At 45.4% G+C, this 17,288-nt stretch overlaps 1 protein-coding gene across 1 annotated transcript in view; it reads left to right on the top strand.

The window, feature by feature from the left end:
• Nucleotides 1-2,253: 2,253 nt before the first annotated feature.
• LOC126292123 (uncharacterized) overlaps nucleotides 2,254-17,288 on the top strand; it is a 49,567-nt gene continuing 34,532 nt past the window's right edge. The window contains exons 1-2 of the mRNA XM_049985954.1: nucleotides 2,254-2,319; nucleotides 3,334-3,486. Coding sequence (XP_049841911.1) covers nucleotides 2,312-2,319; nucleotides 3,334-3,486 — 161 coding nt within the window. The 5' untranslated portion in view covers nucleotides 2,254-2,311. The remainder of the gene's footprint in view (nucleotides 2,320-3,333; nucleotides 3,487-17,288) is intronic.

The raw sequence follows: 17,288 nt of genomic DNA, 5'->3' as shown, positions 1-17,288 counted from the left end.
ACCAACAGTAACTGAAGTGGCGATATTACAGTCGTAACCACGCTCTGCTACCAGTGAAACCTGGTAACTAAGGAAGGCAGGATGGGGTTCCTATTGTGGACGGGGCGCGAATCAATTACTATTGCAATTTCACTCATTTATTTTAATAAATAATTTTTGAAAACAAGCCCATGAGGTCAAATCTGACCTTTAAGACACGTAACCACAATCACGGCTGAAGGACTTTAACGCCAAAAATGGCAATTATAAAAATAATTTAACAAATATACTGTGAAACGCCAAATGGCATAGCAAAAGTTAATTTAAAAAAACAAACATCAGATCACCAAACAGGCGAGACAAATTATGGTAACTTAATAATACAATAATAAGATAAAGTACAAGGGCCAGTGACAGACGGTGCTCCAAAGGTAGGGCAGCAGAGCTACATATCGATAAGTGCCGCTGCTGCCACTAGCGGACAGGCAACGCTTATGTAACCGAGTGGCGCCAGTGAACACATGAAGAAGACAAACAATGCAACCGTGCCAACTAAACGATACGGTCTGGCAGAAACCTACACACGGCACCAACGAGAGCCGCAACACGGCTCATATCTGAACTGCTTATTCTCTATATTTCGTTCTGTACAACGCAACAATGTTCACAAACATCTTCAGAAAATACTTGGGTTTGCACTGGTGGGCTAAAGTTTATCTTATTCAAAAATTATTTTCTTGTTGTTGCCGGTCTACATTACATAACCTTTCTGCTACAGTCATCGGATAGATGCCTTTTTTTGCCCAAATGGCAGAACTGATCAACTACTTTTAGTGCCTCATTTGCTTATCTAGTTCCCTCAGCAGTGCCTGCCTTCATCTGACTAGATTCCGCTGACCTTGTTTTACTCATTATCACACTATCCATTCTCTTCCGCTCTTCTTGAAAGTCTTTTGCTGTCTCTGACATAATTATAGTGTCACCAACTAACAGCACATTTCTAATTTCTTCTTCTTAAACTTCACTTCATTTTCAAATTTCTCCTCGGTTTCCTTTACTGATTTCTCAATTTACAGATTAAATAACATTGGAGAGAGACTACAACCCAGTCACACATCTTTCCTTTCACACCCTTCGACTCTTACATCGGCAGTCCGGTTTCCGTGCCAGTCGCAGATAACTTTTCTCTGTCGGTATATTACTGCTGCTACCTACAGGATTTACGGAAGTATTTTCCAGTGAACATTGTCAAAATCTTTCTCCGAATGCACAAATGATATTAACGTATGTCTCCCTTTCTTCAGTCTGTCTCGTAAGATAAGCTGTAAGGTCAGCACAGTTTCATTTAATAATTTAATACTATGTTTCTCCGCAACTGCTCTTCTGTACTGTTAGCTTCTAGCAGTTTTTCCAGTTCTCTGTAATTCATTCGTCTCATTATTTTTGGCATCCATAACATGTTAAGCTAATGGACCAGTAATATTGACACCTGTTTCAGCCTCTCAAAAAAAAAAAAAAAAAAAAAACCCACACACACACACACACACACACACATTTGCACGTTCAGAAATTCTTCTACAGAGTAGAAGTTGTGAAGCACATATAATTTCAGTTTGGCTATTAAATGCTTTATCTAACTTGGTACGTGGTGAGATTTTTGTGGGTGGATACCTCATCTTTTCCGTGCCACACAAAAGCTGTCGTGAGGTGCGGGGCCAACAACGAGAGGTACGGGCCCTGCAACGAATCTGTGGTGTTACACTAATCGGCTTGTCCGCCACACTTAGCGACAGCTCAGCTCCCTGCGAGGCCCACAGAGAGTCAATATGTTATTCAATAACCATTAAACGTCTTGTTTTGTCGTGTGATGTCAAGAACTTGCATGCATTTATACATGCAGTAAAGAATTACTAAACCAGTCTGAAGCAGTTCCATGCTCCCCGCCGGAGACGGCTGCTGGCCCTCGTGAGACCTGCTCTGTCACGTGCTGTGACGTCAGCGCTACGGCCTGTGTTTCTCGTGGGCCTCGACGAGGCGCTGCTGACGTCACACCGTGGAACCGCCCTCTCCGCTACGGTGCGGGGCGTGGAATAAAGAAGCTGGCGTACTTGATATTTGCCTAGTGGAGAGGAACTTGGCCAGCAGAGCGCGACCACTAGAACACAGGAACCACCGTACTGTATAGTGTTGAGCATTGTATTTGGTGGGTTTTCTGTCTCAGTGGAGTACGTGGTACGAATAGGAGCTCTTGAGGATTGAGTAAACTGAGGATCTTTCCAAAACGAATCGTTTCAGCTACGATCAGTCACAATAAAATAACAGGAAACTGAGTATGGCTAGGTAACAGCTTCCAATATTTGATGTTTTTAGTGTTATAACTTGTTTTTTACGAAAATGTACCTTTTCAGATCTACCGCACAACGATGATGTATCAAAACCGCGCATTTTTGGTGCAATATGCATATTAAATATCAGGAGTAGTACATATTTATAAGTAGATCTTCCATGTCGGTTTGATGCCGATCACAAAGGCCAGATGCTAGAATTTTTGTACTATTTAAATGTGCGGAGTAACATCCGAGATCTAACCTCATGCCGGTGACGGATGTCACATGACATAGTGAAGCACAGTCGAGGAAAGACGTCCACATTATTAGGGCGCTAGGCGTCTGGCTTATGTTGTGATACGTACCATTTACGGTTGCCGTCATGGTGACCAGCTTTCGTGGTCGTAGTTTTGATGTTGTTGGTGTTGGAGGCAAATGCCCTTCGGTACTGCTACTCTTTGCTGGGTGGTCGTCTATTTTGTTATATAAAATTCCGAGATGTCCTTTTATTTACAGGAAGTGGATGTATGTGTCATTTTTTCCCGATTCTGCGATGGTCTCCAGTATCTCCCAAATCAATCTGTTAGCATGCTTGTCGAGTTTTGTTTCGTAATCTCTCCATAAAGCTTTCGGAGTCAGTGAGTATTAATGGGATCTTAAATGTCTGCATTAGATAATAATGGCTTCTCGTATGGCCAGTAGCTCCGCTGTATAGATGGAGGTTTCAAGAGGAAGTATACTAATTTGATAGGTGCCGTTAGAGGGGCTGTAGAAAGCGTATCACATTCTCTCGTGCGTTTTGGAGTCATCTGTGTACAGCGCCCAACGTCGTTCAGTGAAATGCTGCAGTTCAGTACTTGCGTGTTTTGTGATGGGGCGCGAAATTAAAGCGTCACCAAACCACAAGGATCGGCTCAGTTTGCAGGCAAATATAAGTTCAATTTAGTGTTTTGTTTATGTATTTGTAATATTTTGTTATGTTTGCAAAATATTTAAAGTTTTGTATTTTTGTTTCATATGTTTCAAGTTTGGAGAGAGCACCGCAACTCGCCGAAACAGCATCAACATCTTCACTGCCGGAACCAAAAAGAAAATTGCAGGCCACTAGACGTCGCGGGTCAACGGCCAAAGAGCAGCAGGTCCTGTGTCCGGGTTGTTGCGTCGAACCTCCAACAGTCAAGTAAATAAAAAAAATTGTAATTTTCCATTGTAATGACGTCACAGTGTTTAGTTCATGTTGTATTTCGTTCAGTTCTGTTTTGGTTCAACTGGCTCTGAGAGCTATAGGACTTAACTTCTGAGGTCATCAGTCCCCTAGAACTTAGAACTACTTAAACCTAACTAACCTAAGGACATCACAGACATCCATGCGCGAGGCAGGATTCGAACCTGCGACTGTAAGGTCGCGCGGTTCCAGGCTGAAGCGCCTAGAACCGCTCGGACACTCCGGTTGGCTCAGTTCCGTTTTTTCGAGTCTAATCTTCACATCTGTATGGAGCATATACGAAGACAATAAAACAGTGTATGCTCTAAAGCTTAAATACGTGTTCGAGAATTATCTATGAAGAGTTATATTGAGGAAGAATTATTACTGAATTTTTCCAAGACATTAATTTTCAGAAGAGTTTGATTTCGAATTTTCAATCTTAAAGGTTTTACAGTCTGATTTTAATATGGCGAAAATGAGATAACTTCCAAGAAGAAACAAACGACATGTAAATTTCAAAAGTTTGCGCAAACCAGTTGGACTGATTTACGTAATTTTGCACATACGACTCAACTGAAGGTGTTTTAATTACAGTTTCGTTCAAGAATATTTTATAGAGAACTTTAAAAGAATTTAGATAGTTTTTTGAAGTGTTTTGTAAACGACGTAGGTGACGAAGTCTGCACATGGTTATATTTCAAACAAAAATCATTGAGCCATATGCGTCGTTACACTACAGTTTCCCGTTACTTAAAAAGTGGGGTTGTATCAAATAGATGTCAAACTGTCACCGAAAGCAATGTAATGTCACGCCCTGTGAGATGATAGGTAAGAGATGTCGCACTTTCTCGTAGCCTCTTAATTTCTAATCCCAGAGCCCACTAATCTCTGGTCACCAAATAATAAACTGAAGAATAAAGTAAGATACCTGTGGTTAGCTAATCACAGACGAAATGAAGATACGAACCGTTCACGCTAATGCATACTGCGGTGATTAATTTGCAACTGCAGGAACGAATTCCTGACTAGAAATGAAGGGAAAAGGCTCCTTTGAACGTGTGTGTGGAAAGGCTCCGTTGGCACAGTGATGGCGCTGACAAGTGTCGCGCCGTGCGTTGCAGGCAGTGTGGTCGACGCAGAGAACTGTAAGCAGCAGATGGTCCGGTATTCGTTTCGGGAACAAGCCAACACGGTGTTTATGTAACGGGCGAGAGGGAGCACGGCTGCACCAAAACAAGTACCCTCACAGACACCAACACATTACACAACACTTGGAGCCCTTTTCGGCGTTTGTGTGATCGTGGGCCCCTTCAGACAGGCGCACGTGCCGGTGGGCGGTGGACCTTGTGCACACCAGATGTGGAGGACCGGGTTCTACAGGATACTGAGAGGAATCCCAGCACAAGCTGCAGCCAAATGGTTCGCCGACACGGTGTAAGCCAAAGTAGGACAACGTGTGCCCTGCACGACAGCCGCTGCTACCCCTCTCACCTGCAGTTCCACGGAGTAGTGATGGGGAGCTCGTGAATGAGTCGTTCAAATGAACGCTTCACTCCAGTCAAGTCTGAAATAACCTCTCAATTTCAAGGAACTGGTACTTCAAACTCCCTCTACTACCAGTCGACGAATCGCGTGGTGTTTGTGGGTAACGATAGGTTTAGGAGGGGATGGGGGGTGACGGGCGAGGGGAAGGCAGCGCCAGCTGCTTCCTGCAGTGCTCACGTCATTACCCGTGACTATTTGTGCAGTTATACTTCGCGTCTACGGATCCTACCGTTGACAGCGCTTGCAAACAGATCAATATTAAAGATACAAACGAAGAGGCTGGCTGTGTGAGCACGCACAGCCAACATGAAAATAGAAGGTTTGTTAATAACACTGAAAGAGGGATTTTACCTGAAATCGTACCAATGACAGTTTACGTTTTGAATCTGGAGGGTTATTATTCTCAAAGAAAAAAAAATCTACCGGAAAACGTCTGAATAATTACTAAACGTAGGTATATAGACTTTGTGACAGCGGTAAACATACTCATTCTAGAATGAGATTTTCACTCTGCAGCGGAGTGTGCGCTGATATGAAACTTCCTGGCAGATTAAAACTGTGTGCCCCACCGAGACTCGAACTCGGGACCTTTGCCTTTCTCGGGCAAGTGCTCTACCATCTGAGCTACCGAAGCACGACTCACGGCCGCTACTCACAGCTTTACTTCTGCCAGCATCTCGTCTCCTACCTTCCAAACTTGACAGAAGGTCTTCTGCGTACCTTGCAGAACTAGCACTCCTGAAAGAAAGGATATAGCGGAGACATGGCTTAGCCACAGCCTGGGGAATGTTTCCAGAATGAGATTTTCACTCTGTTAAGTTTGGAAGGAAGGAGACGAGATACTGGCAGAAGTAAATCTGTGAGTACCGGGCGTGAGTCGTGCTTCGGTAGCTCAGATGGTGCCGGCACGGTAGCTCAGCGTGTCCGGTCAGAGGGTAAGCTGCCCTCTGTAATAAAAAAAAAAAAACTGAGTTAATAGATCAACAACGAACTTAAAAGGGTGTCTTACGACGTCCTCCCCGATCAGATACAAAAAAAAACGAGATTAAAAAAATATGGTAGGGCACTTGCCCGATAAAGGTAAAGGTCCCGAGTTCGAGTCTCGGTCGGGCACACAGTTTTAATCTGCCAGGAAGTTTCATACTCATTCTATTTTGGATTAAATTTTAAAAGGAACATAAAACTGGACTGCATTTCGTTGGTATCCCTGGTCATGAATACAACAAATAACGTTTCATTTGGCAGACAAAGACTTTTTTGGGCACTTCATGAGAAAATGTCGAGCAAGATTAAATGTAATATCTTCTTTATATGTGACAGGCTTCTGTGTTTATCTTTTCTTTGTCCCCTTCGACCATACTCTATTTAACCCAGACGCTGTAAGAACGTAAAACGTTGCGTTCACGTTACTGCATAGTTCGGCCATCTGTTGGTAAAGTTATGAAGTATTACGAAGCTTTATTGTACGAACGAGGCGAAGCGAGTGTAGCCGCGGCTGAGCGGTGAACTGCGCAACTTCGCCAGGCTTTTAATGCATGAACTACTTCATCTGCACGCTTCACCGCAAAGAGTGAAATGAATGAAGTAGTTCACGGGAATGAACCAGTTCGACCCATTTCTACCACGGAGGCCACTTTGAACAACTGTTACGGCACGGGTGCGGGGTGGCGCTGTACTGTGTTACGGGACGGCTTGATGTCGTTGTACGCACCCATTTCCGGACGCATGTTCATTGCACCCTTTTTTCCCATTCCCAGTCGAGAATATGTCCCTGCAGCTTGTCGGTTTTATTAATGTTCACCCTCTATACAGGGTGGTTATAATTTCAACTTTCGCTATTTGAGAGCGGCCCCATGGCAAACGGGTCATCGTGGGACAATGAAACTTTTGCTCTACTGCTGGACCACGGAATGTTCAACAGCCGTGACATGCCCATCATTCTCCTCCTGAATAATCTGTAGCGCAACTAGTCGCCAGCCTACCCCAAGAGCAAATCCAAAATCGCCAGTTAGAACTCCCGAATAATTTTCTTCAACCCCGATGAGGAAAGAGGATTTGTCTGTATTTCTTTAATGAGCCGATAATCGAGAAGAACAGCAGCTCTGTTACAATTGTTCTGATGAAACAGCTTTAAGAGTGAGGCCCTGCCCACCTCGCCCAGATCCGACCTGACCGTCCGCAGCTGTAAGGCGCACCGGTGCTCGCGTCCCAGCCCTGCGTCGCCGAAGCAGCAGCGGCGCCTAACGGCGAGTCGAGGCTAACAGCGCAAATCCTGTAGCGCACAGTTTCAACCTGATTCCTATCAAGTTGGCTACCCGCACGGTAAATACGCTACTGGCCATTAAAATTGCTACACCGCGAAAGTGAGGTGCAACAGACGCGAAACTTAACCGACAGGAAGATGCTGTGATATGCAAGTGATTAGCTTTTCAGCGCATTCACACAAGCCTGGCACCGGTGGCGATACCTACAACGTGCTGGCACGCGTAAAGTTTCAACCGATTTCTCATACACAAACAGCAGTTGACCGGCGTTGACTGGTGAAACGTTGTTCTGATGCCTCCTGCAAGGAGGAGAAATGCGTACCATCACGTTTCCGACTTTGAGAAAGGTCGGATTGTAGCCTATCGCCATTGCAGTTCATGGTATCGCGACATTGCTGCTCGCGTTGGTCGAGATCCAATGACTGTTAGCAGAATATGGAATCGGTGGGTTCAGGAGGGTAACACGGAACGCCGTGCTGGATCCCAACAGCCTCGTATCACTAGCAGTCGAAATGACAGGCTTCTTATCTACATGGCTGTAACGGATCGTGCAGCCACGTCTATATCCCTGAGTCAACAGATGGCGACGTTTGCAAGACAACAACCATCTGCACGAACAGTTCGACGACGTTTGCAGCAGCATGGACTATCAGCTCGGAGACCGTGGCTGCGGTTTCCTTTGACGCTGCATCACAGACAGGAACGCCTGCGATGGTGTACTCAACGACGAACCTGGGTGCACGAATGGCAAAACGTCACTTTTTCGGATGAATCCAGGTTCTGTTTACAGCATCACGATGGTCGCATCCGTGTTTGGCGACATCGCGGTGAACGCACATTGAAAGCGTGTATTCGTCATCGCCATACTGGCTTATCACCCGGCGTGATGGTATGGGGTGCCATTGGCTACACGTCTCGGTCACGTCTCGTTCGCATTGACGGCACTCTGAACAGTGGACATTACATTGCAGATGTGTAACGACCCGTGGCTCTACCTTTCATTCAGTCCCTGCGAAACGCTACATTTCAGCAGGATAATGCGCGACCGCATGTTCCAGGTCCTGTACGGGCCTTTCTAGATACAGAGAATGGTCGACTGCTGCCCTGGCCAGTACATTCTCCAAATCTCTCACCAATTGAAAACGTCTGGTCAATGGTGGCCGAGCAACTGGCTCGTCACAATACGCCAGTCACTGCTCTTGACGAACATTGGTATCGTGTTGAAGCTGCACGGGCAGCTGTATCTGTACACGCCATCCAAATTTTGTTTGACTCAATGCCCAGGCGTATCAAGGCCGTTATTACGGCGAGGCGTGGTTGTTCTGGGTACTGATTTCTGAGGATCTATGCACCCAAATTGCGTGAAAATGTAATCACATGTCGGCTGTAGTAAAATATATTTGTCCAATGATTACCCGTTTATCGTCTGCATTTCTTCTTGGTGTAGCAATTTTAATGGCCAGTAGCGTAGTTTACTGTGTGCACTGGCTCAAGTAGCGAATGTCTCGTTACGCTGCTTGTCATGTGCTAAGAAACTGTGACGTTCTTGGACAGGAATTATGACAGGTAATGAAACACAGTAGACACGTAACAGAGCTGGAGTGGTGTGTTTATAACGTAAGTCAGTACAGCACATGGGTAAGCAGGATAGAAGACATAAATAACGTTCATGTCTGAGACCGGTCAGACTTCTAACATAAAGGTCGATATCGGACTCTGAGTAGGGAACACGCGCTCCTCAGGCAATAACGCACATTTAAGACCTGTAATTGAGATTGGCTATCAAAGTGTTGGGAGTCCTCGAGTGATATTTTCCCACCCCTCTCTGAAGCCGTTTTTCAGTTCTTGCACGGTTGGGGGAGTGGGTCTACGTTGAGAAACACTTCTTTCGAGAGCATCCCGAGGATGGTCTATAGCGTTTAAGTTCGGTGAGTGCACAGGCCATTGCATACGGTCAGTATCTTTGTTTTCCAGTGTGTGCGACACTTCAGCGTTCAGTGTGGGCTGCCACTGTCGTCCATAAACAGAAAGTCGAGACGTAGGGGGTGCCTAAGTGGACAAGATCCAGAATAATTTCCCTCCATTACAGATGTGCTGTGACAGTACCTCGCGCGAAGATACGCAGCGGTGTTCGGCCACTGTGCACGCTGCGTGCTTCGCTGCAGTTAACACGCCCCGCCCTCTGCATTTCATTTTAGTATCATTCGTCGCGTTTTCCGTACCAGTGCTGGCCGTTTCGTAGCAGTTGACAGAATTTCTTCCTTAGCAACTTTCAGTTGTTCGTTAGAAACTGTCAGGCAGTGTATAGTCACCCTGTAAACGCCTTCCGCGGTTGTCCTGGTCCCAGTCGCTTCGAGGCACGCGGTAGAGTGGCTCTCCAGCCGAGTCCGGACCGCCGTCCAGTCACTACCTCGTCGCTGCTCAGTCGGTCCTTCTTTGTGCTCGGCTGCCTCGCTGCCGACGAATCGTTACGTCGACACCCTCCCCCCCCCCCCCCAAAAAAAAGAAGACGCAAAAAAATAATGAATAAGTACCATAAGAGTTCTGTGTTCAGATAAGATCACATATCATTACAGAGGCAAGCACGCGGAATGTTTCTGTGGTCGTCGGCCCGAAGACTGGTTTGATGCGGCTCTCCATGCCAGCCCATGCTGCGCAAGCTCTGTATCTCTGCAAAACCACTGCCACCGAGCAACCCACACGCATTTCAACGTTATTCTTGTATTCATCTTGTATTCAAGCAAATGTCTCCCTCTATTATTTTTACCCCCCCCCCCCCCCCCCCCCCGCCCTGCAACCCTCCCCGGCACACACACACACACGTACACCACACACACTTCCCTTTATTACAAACTTACGATTCCTCGATGCCTCGCGATGTGTCCTATCAATTGACCCCTTCTTTTAATCGAGTTATGCCATAATTTTTTCCCATTTCCATTCAGGACGTCAGCATTAGTTACTTGATCTACAAATTTAATTTTTTCTTTTCGTAGAGTCATATTTCAACAGCTTGTATTTCCATTTGTGTAAACTACTTATCGTACACATTTCACTTCTGGTCAAGGGTACACTCCACACAAATACACTAAAAAAATAATAAAAAGCAACGCAACACTAAGGAATTATCCGAATGGGGCGGAAATCGATACATGTGATGGACATACACAGACAAAAAAAATTGATGAATATTCGAGGGAAAGATGTTCAAAAAATGGCTCTCAGGACTGTGGGGCTTAACATCAGAGGTCATCAGTCCTCTAGAACTTAGAACTACTTAAACGTAACTAACCTAAACATCACACACATCCATGCCCGAGGCAGCATTCGAACCTGCGACCGTAGCAGACGCGCGGTTCCAGACTGAAGCGCCTAGAACCGCTCGGCCACACCGGCCGGCAAACATCTTCAAAAATTGAGCAAATCAATAATGCGTCGGACCTCCTCTGGCCCACATTCGAGCAGTTATTTGGCTCGCTCTTCATTGACAGAGCTGTTGAGAGACGTAGTGCCAGATTCTGTCCAACTCGGACGTTGGATCGTCAAAAGACCGAGCTGGCTGGAGGGCCCTGTCCATAATGCTCCAGACGTTCTCAATTGGGCAGAAATCCAGCGAGTTTGGTGGCCAAGGTAGAGTTTGACAAGTGCGAAGACAGGTAGCAGAAACTCTCGACGTCTATGGGCGGGCGTTATCTTCCTGAAATATAAGCCCACGATGGCTTGCCACGAAGGGCAACAAAGTGAGCTTGGAATGAGGACTCGTCGCCGAAGACAGTTGTACTCGAGTGAATGTGACTCCAGGCCGAGTGTGGCCAGACTTGTCGGTGCAGAGGTCAGTGGCAGTTGGAGCAAAAGGAGCCGACGGGCTCAGCCCCGTCTCTGTGAGCCTCCTGTTAACGGTCCCCGTGTTCAGTGAAGCACCAGTCGGACGTCGGAGCGATGAATGCGAGGCCGGGGCCGCCTCAGCTCTCGTGTTCTACCCTCTGTCCAGGTCGGCCGCTCCCCTCTTGACGCCCTCATCGGCCGTAGTTCACACATTCCGGGGAACATCGCCGAATACTGGCATCGCTCCTATGCAAATTTCCATCTACTGGCCAATCATTGCAAACGGATTCTTTGAGGCCAACTACACTCCTCTCTCAAATGCTGACATCTGTGTATGTTGTTCACGCGTCTTTGTGCGAGGCAGTTACTATATAACTGAAAGTGCGGAATGGAATTGGCGAGGGCTTTGTACTCCGGTACGGACACGTCCTCCGCTCACTATCCCGCCAGACACACGGTCAAATTGGGCTGCTGCGTCACGCATTGCTGCGTCACGCTTTCGTCCGTTGGCTGTCCAGGTTCACAGTTTTGCATTTTCCGTCGATGCCTGTATGAATATCAATTTGTGACCAGTTTGCATAACTCCTTCGTGATGCGTTTTTTTTTTTCTTAGAATGTATCTTCATAAAAGTCTTCTTAACTCTGAAATTTATACCGGATGTTAACAAACATCTCTTTTTCAAAAATTCTATTCGTGCTATAGCCAGTCCACATTTTACATTTTCTCTACTTCGGCCAAATAGCAAAACTGATCTATTAATTTTAATGCCTCATTTCCTTTAGCTTTGCCTGATTTAATTCTGCTACAGTCCATTACTCTTATTTTACTTTTGTTCATATACATCTTACAACAACTTTTCAAGACACAATTCATTCCAATCAACTGTTCTCCCAAGTCATTTGCTACCTCTGAAAAGATTACAGTGACATTGGCAAAAGTTTTTATTCCTTATTATATTATTCGTAGCATTATTTTATTCGTAGCTGCTATTTTTCAGAAACTGTAGAGTAGATTTCAGAATATAATTCAGACATTTCCCCTGACGTTTTTATTTCTCTTTACGGTTGGTTTGTTTGAGATCTTCAGTCCGTCTTTCCTGACGCAAACAATGCTCAAGGTAAAAAATACCCAAATTTACGGAAATCACGGAAAACCTAAATCTGGTTGGCCGGTCGCGTGCTCGAACCGTTGTCCTCCCGAATCCCAACTCAACCCTCGAATGGCAAATACTGCCCCAAAGAAGCTTAACTGGACCTCTAAACGATATATCGGACACAATCAGCAGTAATAGTGCTTGTAGGCGATCGTTGCCGTTGTGTAGAGAATAATAACAACTGTGGCTGCTGCTGGGGCCCCACCTGCGGGAAGCCGAGTCTCCTGATGCGAGGCTTTTTAGTCGCAGCCGCCTCGGCCATCTCGGTGCCGATGAGGGTGAACTGATAATGAAGCAACACAACACCCAATCCCCGAGCGGAGGAAATTGATGGAGCTCTTTATCTTGAAGAAATTATCAGACTTTTCCGAAACTGTAGTCATTTGTTTGTCTGTACGCGTACCCCATTCGGGTACTCCCTTCGTGGTGCGTCATTTATTTTTGTCTTAGAGAATATTTGTAGGACGTGACCTGTTCAAGATTTCCCCCGCTAATCTTCTAATCGAATAGTATCGGCCTATATCTCTTTGTTGTATGCATTATCTCACGTTTAACGAGATCTGCCACTCTTATGACGTTTTTTTTTTTTTTTTTTTTTTTTTTTCATCAGTCTACTGACTGGTTTGATGCGGCCCGCCACGAATTCCTTTCCTGTGCTAACCTCTTCACCTCAGAGTAGCACTTGCAACCTACGTCCTGAATTATTTGCTTGACGTATTCCAATCTCTGTCTTCCTCTACAGTTCTTGCCCTCTACAGTTCCCTCTAGTACCATGGAAGTCATTCCCTCATGTCTGAGCAGATGTCCTGTCATCCTGTCCCTTCTCCTTATCAGTGTTTTCCACATATTCCTTTCCACTCCGATTCTGTGTAGAACCTCCTCATTCCTTACCTTATCAGTCCGCCTAATTTTCAACATTCGTCTATAGCAGCACATCTCAAATGCTTCGATTCTCTTCTGTTTCGGTTTTCCCACAGTCCATGTTTCATTACCATACAATGCTGTACTCCAGACGTATATCCTCAGAAATTTCTTCCTCAAATTAAGGCCGGTATTTGATATTAGTAGACTTCTCTTGGCCAGAAATGCCTTTTTTGCCATAGCGAGTCTGCTTTTGATGTCCTGCTTGCTCCGTCGGTCATTGGTTATTTTACTGCCTAGGTAGCAGAATTCCTTAACTTCATTGACTTCGTGACCATCAATCCTGATGTTAACTATCTCGCTGTTCTCATTTCTACTACTTCTCATTACCTTCGTCTTTCTCCGATTTACTCTCAAACCATACTGTGTACTCATTAGACTGTTCATTCCGTTCAGCAGATCATTTAATTCTTCTTCACTTTCACTCAGGATAGCAATGTCATCAGCGACTCGTATCATTGATATCCTTTCACCTTGTATTTTAATTCCACTCCTGAACCTTTCTTTTATTTCCATCATTGCTTCCTCGATGTACAGATTGAAGAGTAGGGGCGAAAGACTACAGCCTTGTCTTACTCCCTTCTTAATATGAGCACTTCGTTCTTGATCGTCCACTCTTATTATTCCCTCTTGGTTGTTGTACATATTGTATATGACCCGTCTCCCCCTATAGCTTACCCCTACTTTTTTCAGAATCTTGAAGAGCTTGCACCATTTTATATTGTCGAACGCTTTTTCCAGATCGACAAATCCTATGAACGTGTCTTGATTTTTCTTTAGCCTTGCTTCCATTATTAGCCGTAACGTCAGAAATGCCTCTCTCGCGCCTTTACTTTTCCTAAAGCCAAACTGATCGACACCTAGCGCATTCTCAATTTTCTTTTCCATTCTTCTGTATATTATTCTTGTAAGCAGCTTCGATGCATGAGCTGTTAAGCTGATTGTGCGATAATTCTCGCACTTGTCAGCTCTTGCCGTCTTCGGAATTGTGTGGATGATGCTTTTCCGAAAGTTAGATGGTATATCGCCAGACTCATATGTTCTACACACCAACGTGAATAGTCGTTTTGTTGCCACTTCCCCTAATGATTTTAGAAATTCTGTTGGAATGTTATCTATCCCTTGTGCCTTATTCGACCGTAAGTCCTCCAAAGCTCTTTTAAATTCTGATTCTAATACTGGATCCCCTTTCTCTTCTAAATCGACTCCTGTTTCTTCTCCTATCACATCAGACAAATCTTCATCCTCATAGAGGCTTTCAATGTATTTTTTCCACCTATCTGCTCTCTCCTCTGCATTTAACAGTGGAATTCCCGTTGCACTCTTAATGTTACCACCGTTGCTTTTAATGTCACCAAATGTTGTTTTGACTTTCCTGTATGCTGAGTCTGTCCTTCCGACAATCATATCTTTTTCGATGTCTTCACATTTTTCCTGCAACCATTTCGTCTTAGCTTCCCTGCACTTCCTATTTATTTCATTCCTCAGCGACTTATATTTCTGTATTCCTGATTTCCCCGGAACATGTTTGTAATTCCTCCTTTCATCAATCAGCTGAAGTATTTCTTCTGTCACCCATGGTTTCTTCGCAGCTACCTTCTTTGTACCTATGTTTTCCTTCCCAACTTCTGTGATGGCCCTTTTTAGAGATGTCCATTCCTCTTCAACTGTGCTGCCTACTCCGCTATTCCTTATTGCTGTATCTATAGCGTTAGAGAACTTCTAACGTATCTCGTCATTCCTCAGAACTTCCGTATCCTACTTCTTTGCGTATTGATTCTTCCTGACTAATGTCTTGAACTTCAGCCTACTCTTCATCACTACTATATTGTGATCTGAGTCTATATCTGCTGCTGGGTACGCCTTACAATCCAGTATCTGATTTCGGAATCTCTGTCTGACCATGATGTAATCTAATTGAAATCTTCCCGTATCTCCCGGTCTTTTCCAATTATACCTCCTCCTCTTGTGATTCTTGAACAGGGTATTTGCTATTACTAGCTGAAACTTGTTACAGAACTCAATTAGTCTTTCTCCTCTTTCATTCCTTGTCCCAAGCCCATATTCTCCTGTAACCTTGTCTTCTACTCCTTCCCCTACAACTGCATTCCAGTCGCCCATGACTATTAGATTTTTGACCCCCTTTACATACTGCATTACCCTTTCAATATCCTCATACACTTTCTCTATCTGTTGATCTTCAGCTTGCGACATTGCCATGTATACCTGAACTATCGTTGTCGGTGTTGGTCTGCTGTCGATTCTGATTAGAACAACCCGGTCACTGAACTGTTCACAGTAACACACCCTCTGCCCTACCTTCCTAGTCATAACGAATCCTACACCTGTTATACCATTTTCTGCTGCTGTTGATATTACCCGATGCTCATCTGACAAGAAATCCTTGTCTTCCTTCCACTTCACTTCACTGACCCCTACTATATCTAGCTTGAGCCTTTGCATTTCCCTTTTCAGATTTTCTAGTTTCCCTACCACGTTCAAGCTTCTGACATTCCACGCCCCGATTCGTAGAACATTATCCTTTCCTTGATTATTCAATCTTTTTCTCATGGTAACCTCCCCCTTGGCAGTCCCCTCCCGGAGATACGAATGGGGGACTATTCCGGGATCTTTTGCCAATGGAGAGATCAGCATGAAACTTCTTCAACTACAGGCCACATGTCCTGTGGATACACGTTACGTGTCTTTAATCCAGTGGTTTCCATTGCCTTTTGCATCCTCATGTCGTTTATCATTGCTGATTCTTCCGCCTTCAGGGGCAATTTCCCACCCCTAGGACAAGAGAGTGCCCTGACCCTCTATCCGCTCCTCCGCCCTCTTTGCAATGGCCGTTGGCAGAATGAGGCTGACTTCTTATGCCGGAAGTCTTCTGCCGCCAACGCTGATTATTTGTCAAAATTTGGGCAGTGGCAGGGATCGAACCCGGGACTGAAGATGTTTTGTTTATGAGTCAAAGACGCTACCCCTAGACCAAGGGAACATGTCAGCGATCTTTAGATCATGCAATTACTGCGCTTTCCGGTAACTTTCGTCTTCCAAGCTGACGAGGTGAGAGGTGCTTTGCGAGGTGCCCGGGTTCTATTCCCAGCCGGGCTGGCTCGCGAGAGAGGTCTTCGCGAAGGACATAAAGAAGCTTGTGCCTCGGCTCATCACTGGCATTGAGCGGGATGAAGATACTGCGCAAAAATAGTCGCCAAGTGTACCAACAACATCCTGCATTTTTTTGAGTTACAGTTTTATAAAAAAAAATGAAATCTAGTAGTTACTTTTTGAGCACGCATCTTGCCTACTCTGGCCGCTTCCACATCCGCCGCTGGTGTGCAGCCTACGTGCACAGAGTGAGCCCCTCTTCTGGATGCTCCGGCTCTGTGTCCAGCATCCCAACACGAACAATTGCGCGTTCTTTAAATGACCTCGCAATCCACAGCACGGTAAGAGCACAAGTTCCTATGTCCTAGGTTTTACAAGATGGTACCCTACTGTTACGTGACCTGATCTCACAAACTGTGTTATTCCAGGAGTCGGTGATATCATAAGGACAGATTATTCTTACGTACATTAAAAGTGGATTATTATGCCCGAATTGGAAATCGCACGCGCCAGAGAAGTTGACTGGGTGCACAGATTCACTTGTTCCCCATCCAGACCTCCTGCAGACTGGCTGCTCCGTCGGCCTTGACGCAGCAGCAGCCGCTACTCGTCTACAGAACTTGTTTCCATTCGTCCTTAGAGTCGTCTACATTTCTGCAAGCTGTAACATCAATTGAACGCCCCTACTGGTTCCCAGCAAGGCTGGCTCCACATTAGAGTCACCACCTGTGAGAAGCCGGCACAGACCGAAGGAGGAGCCTCAGTGAAGTTCTGGAAGCCACCGATAGCGGTACGGGCCACGCCCACTGCACTGATGTGGCCAGTTGCACTAGGCTTCTCGGTTGCGGATCCACGGCGCGAACAACCGGACCGAGGTTGTGTTGTTTTGGTCTTCAGTTCTGAGACTGGTTTGATGCAGCTCTCCATGCTACTATATCCTGTGCAAGCTTCTTCA

This window comes from Schistocerca gregaria, chromosome 9, assembly GCF_023897955.1.
Source record: "Schistocerca gregaria isolate iqSchGreg1 chromosome 9, iqSchGreg1.2, whole genome shotgun sequence".
Lineage (NCBI taxonomy): Eukaryota > Metazoa > Arthropoda > Insecta > Orthoptera > Acrididae > Schistocerca > Schistocerca gregaria.
This window is presented reverse-complemented; position numbering and strand designations above follow the sequence as displayed.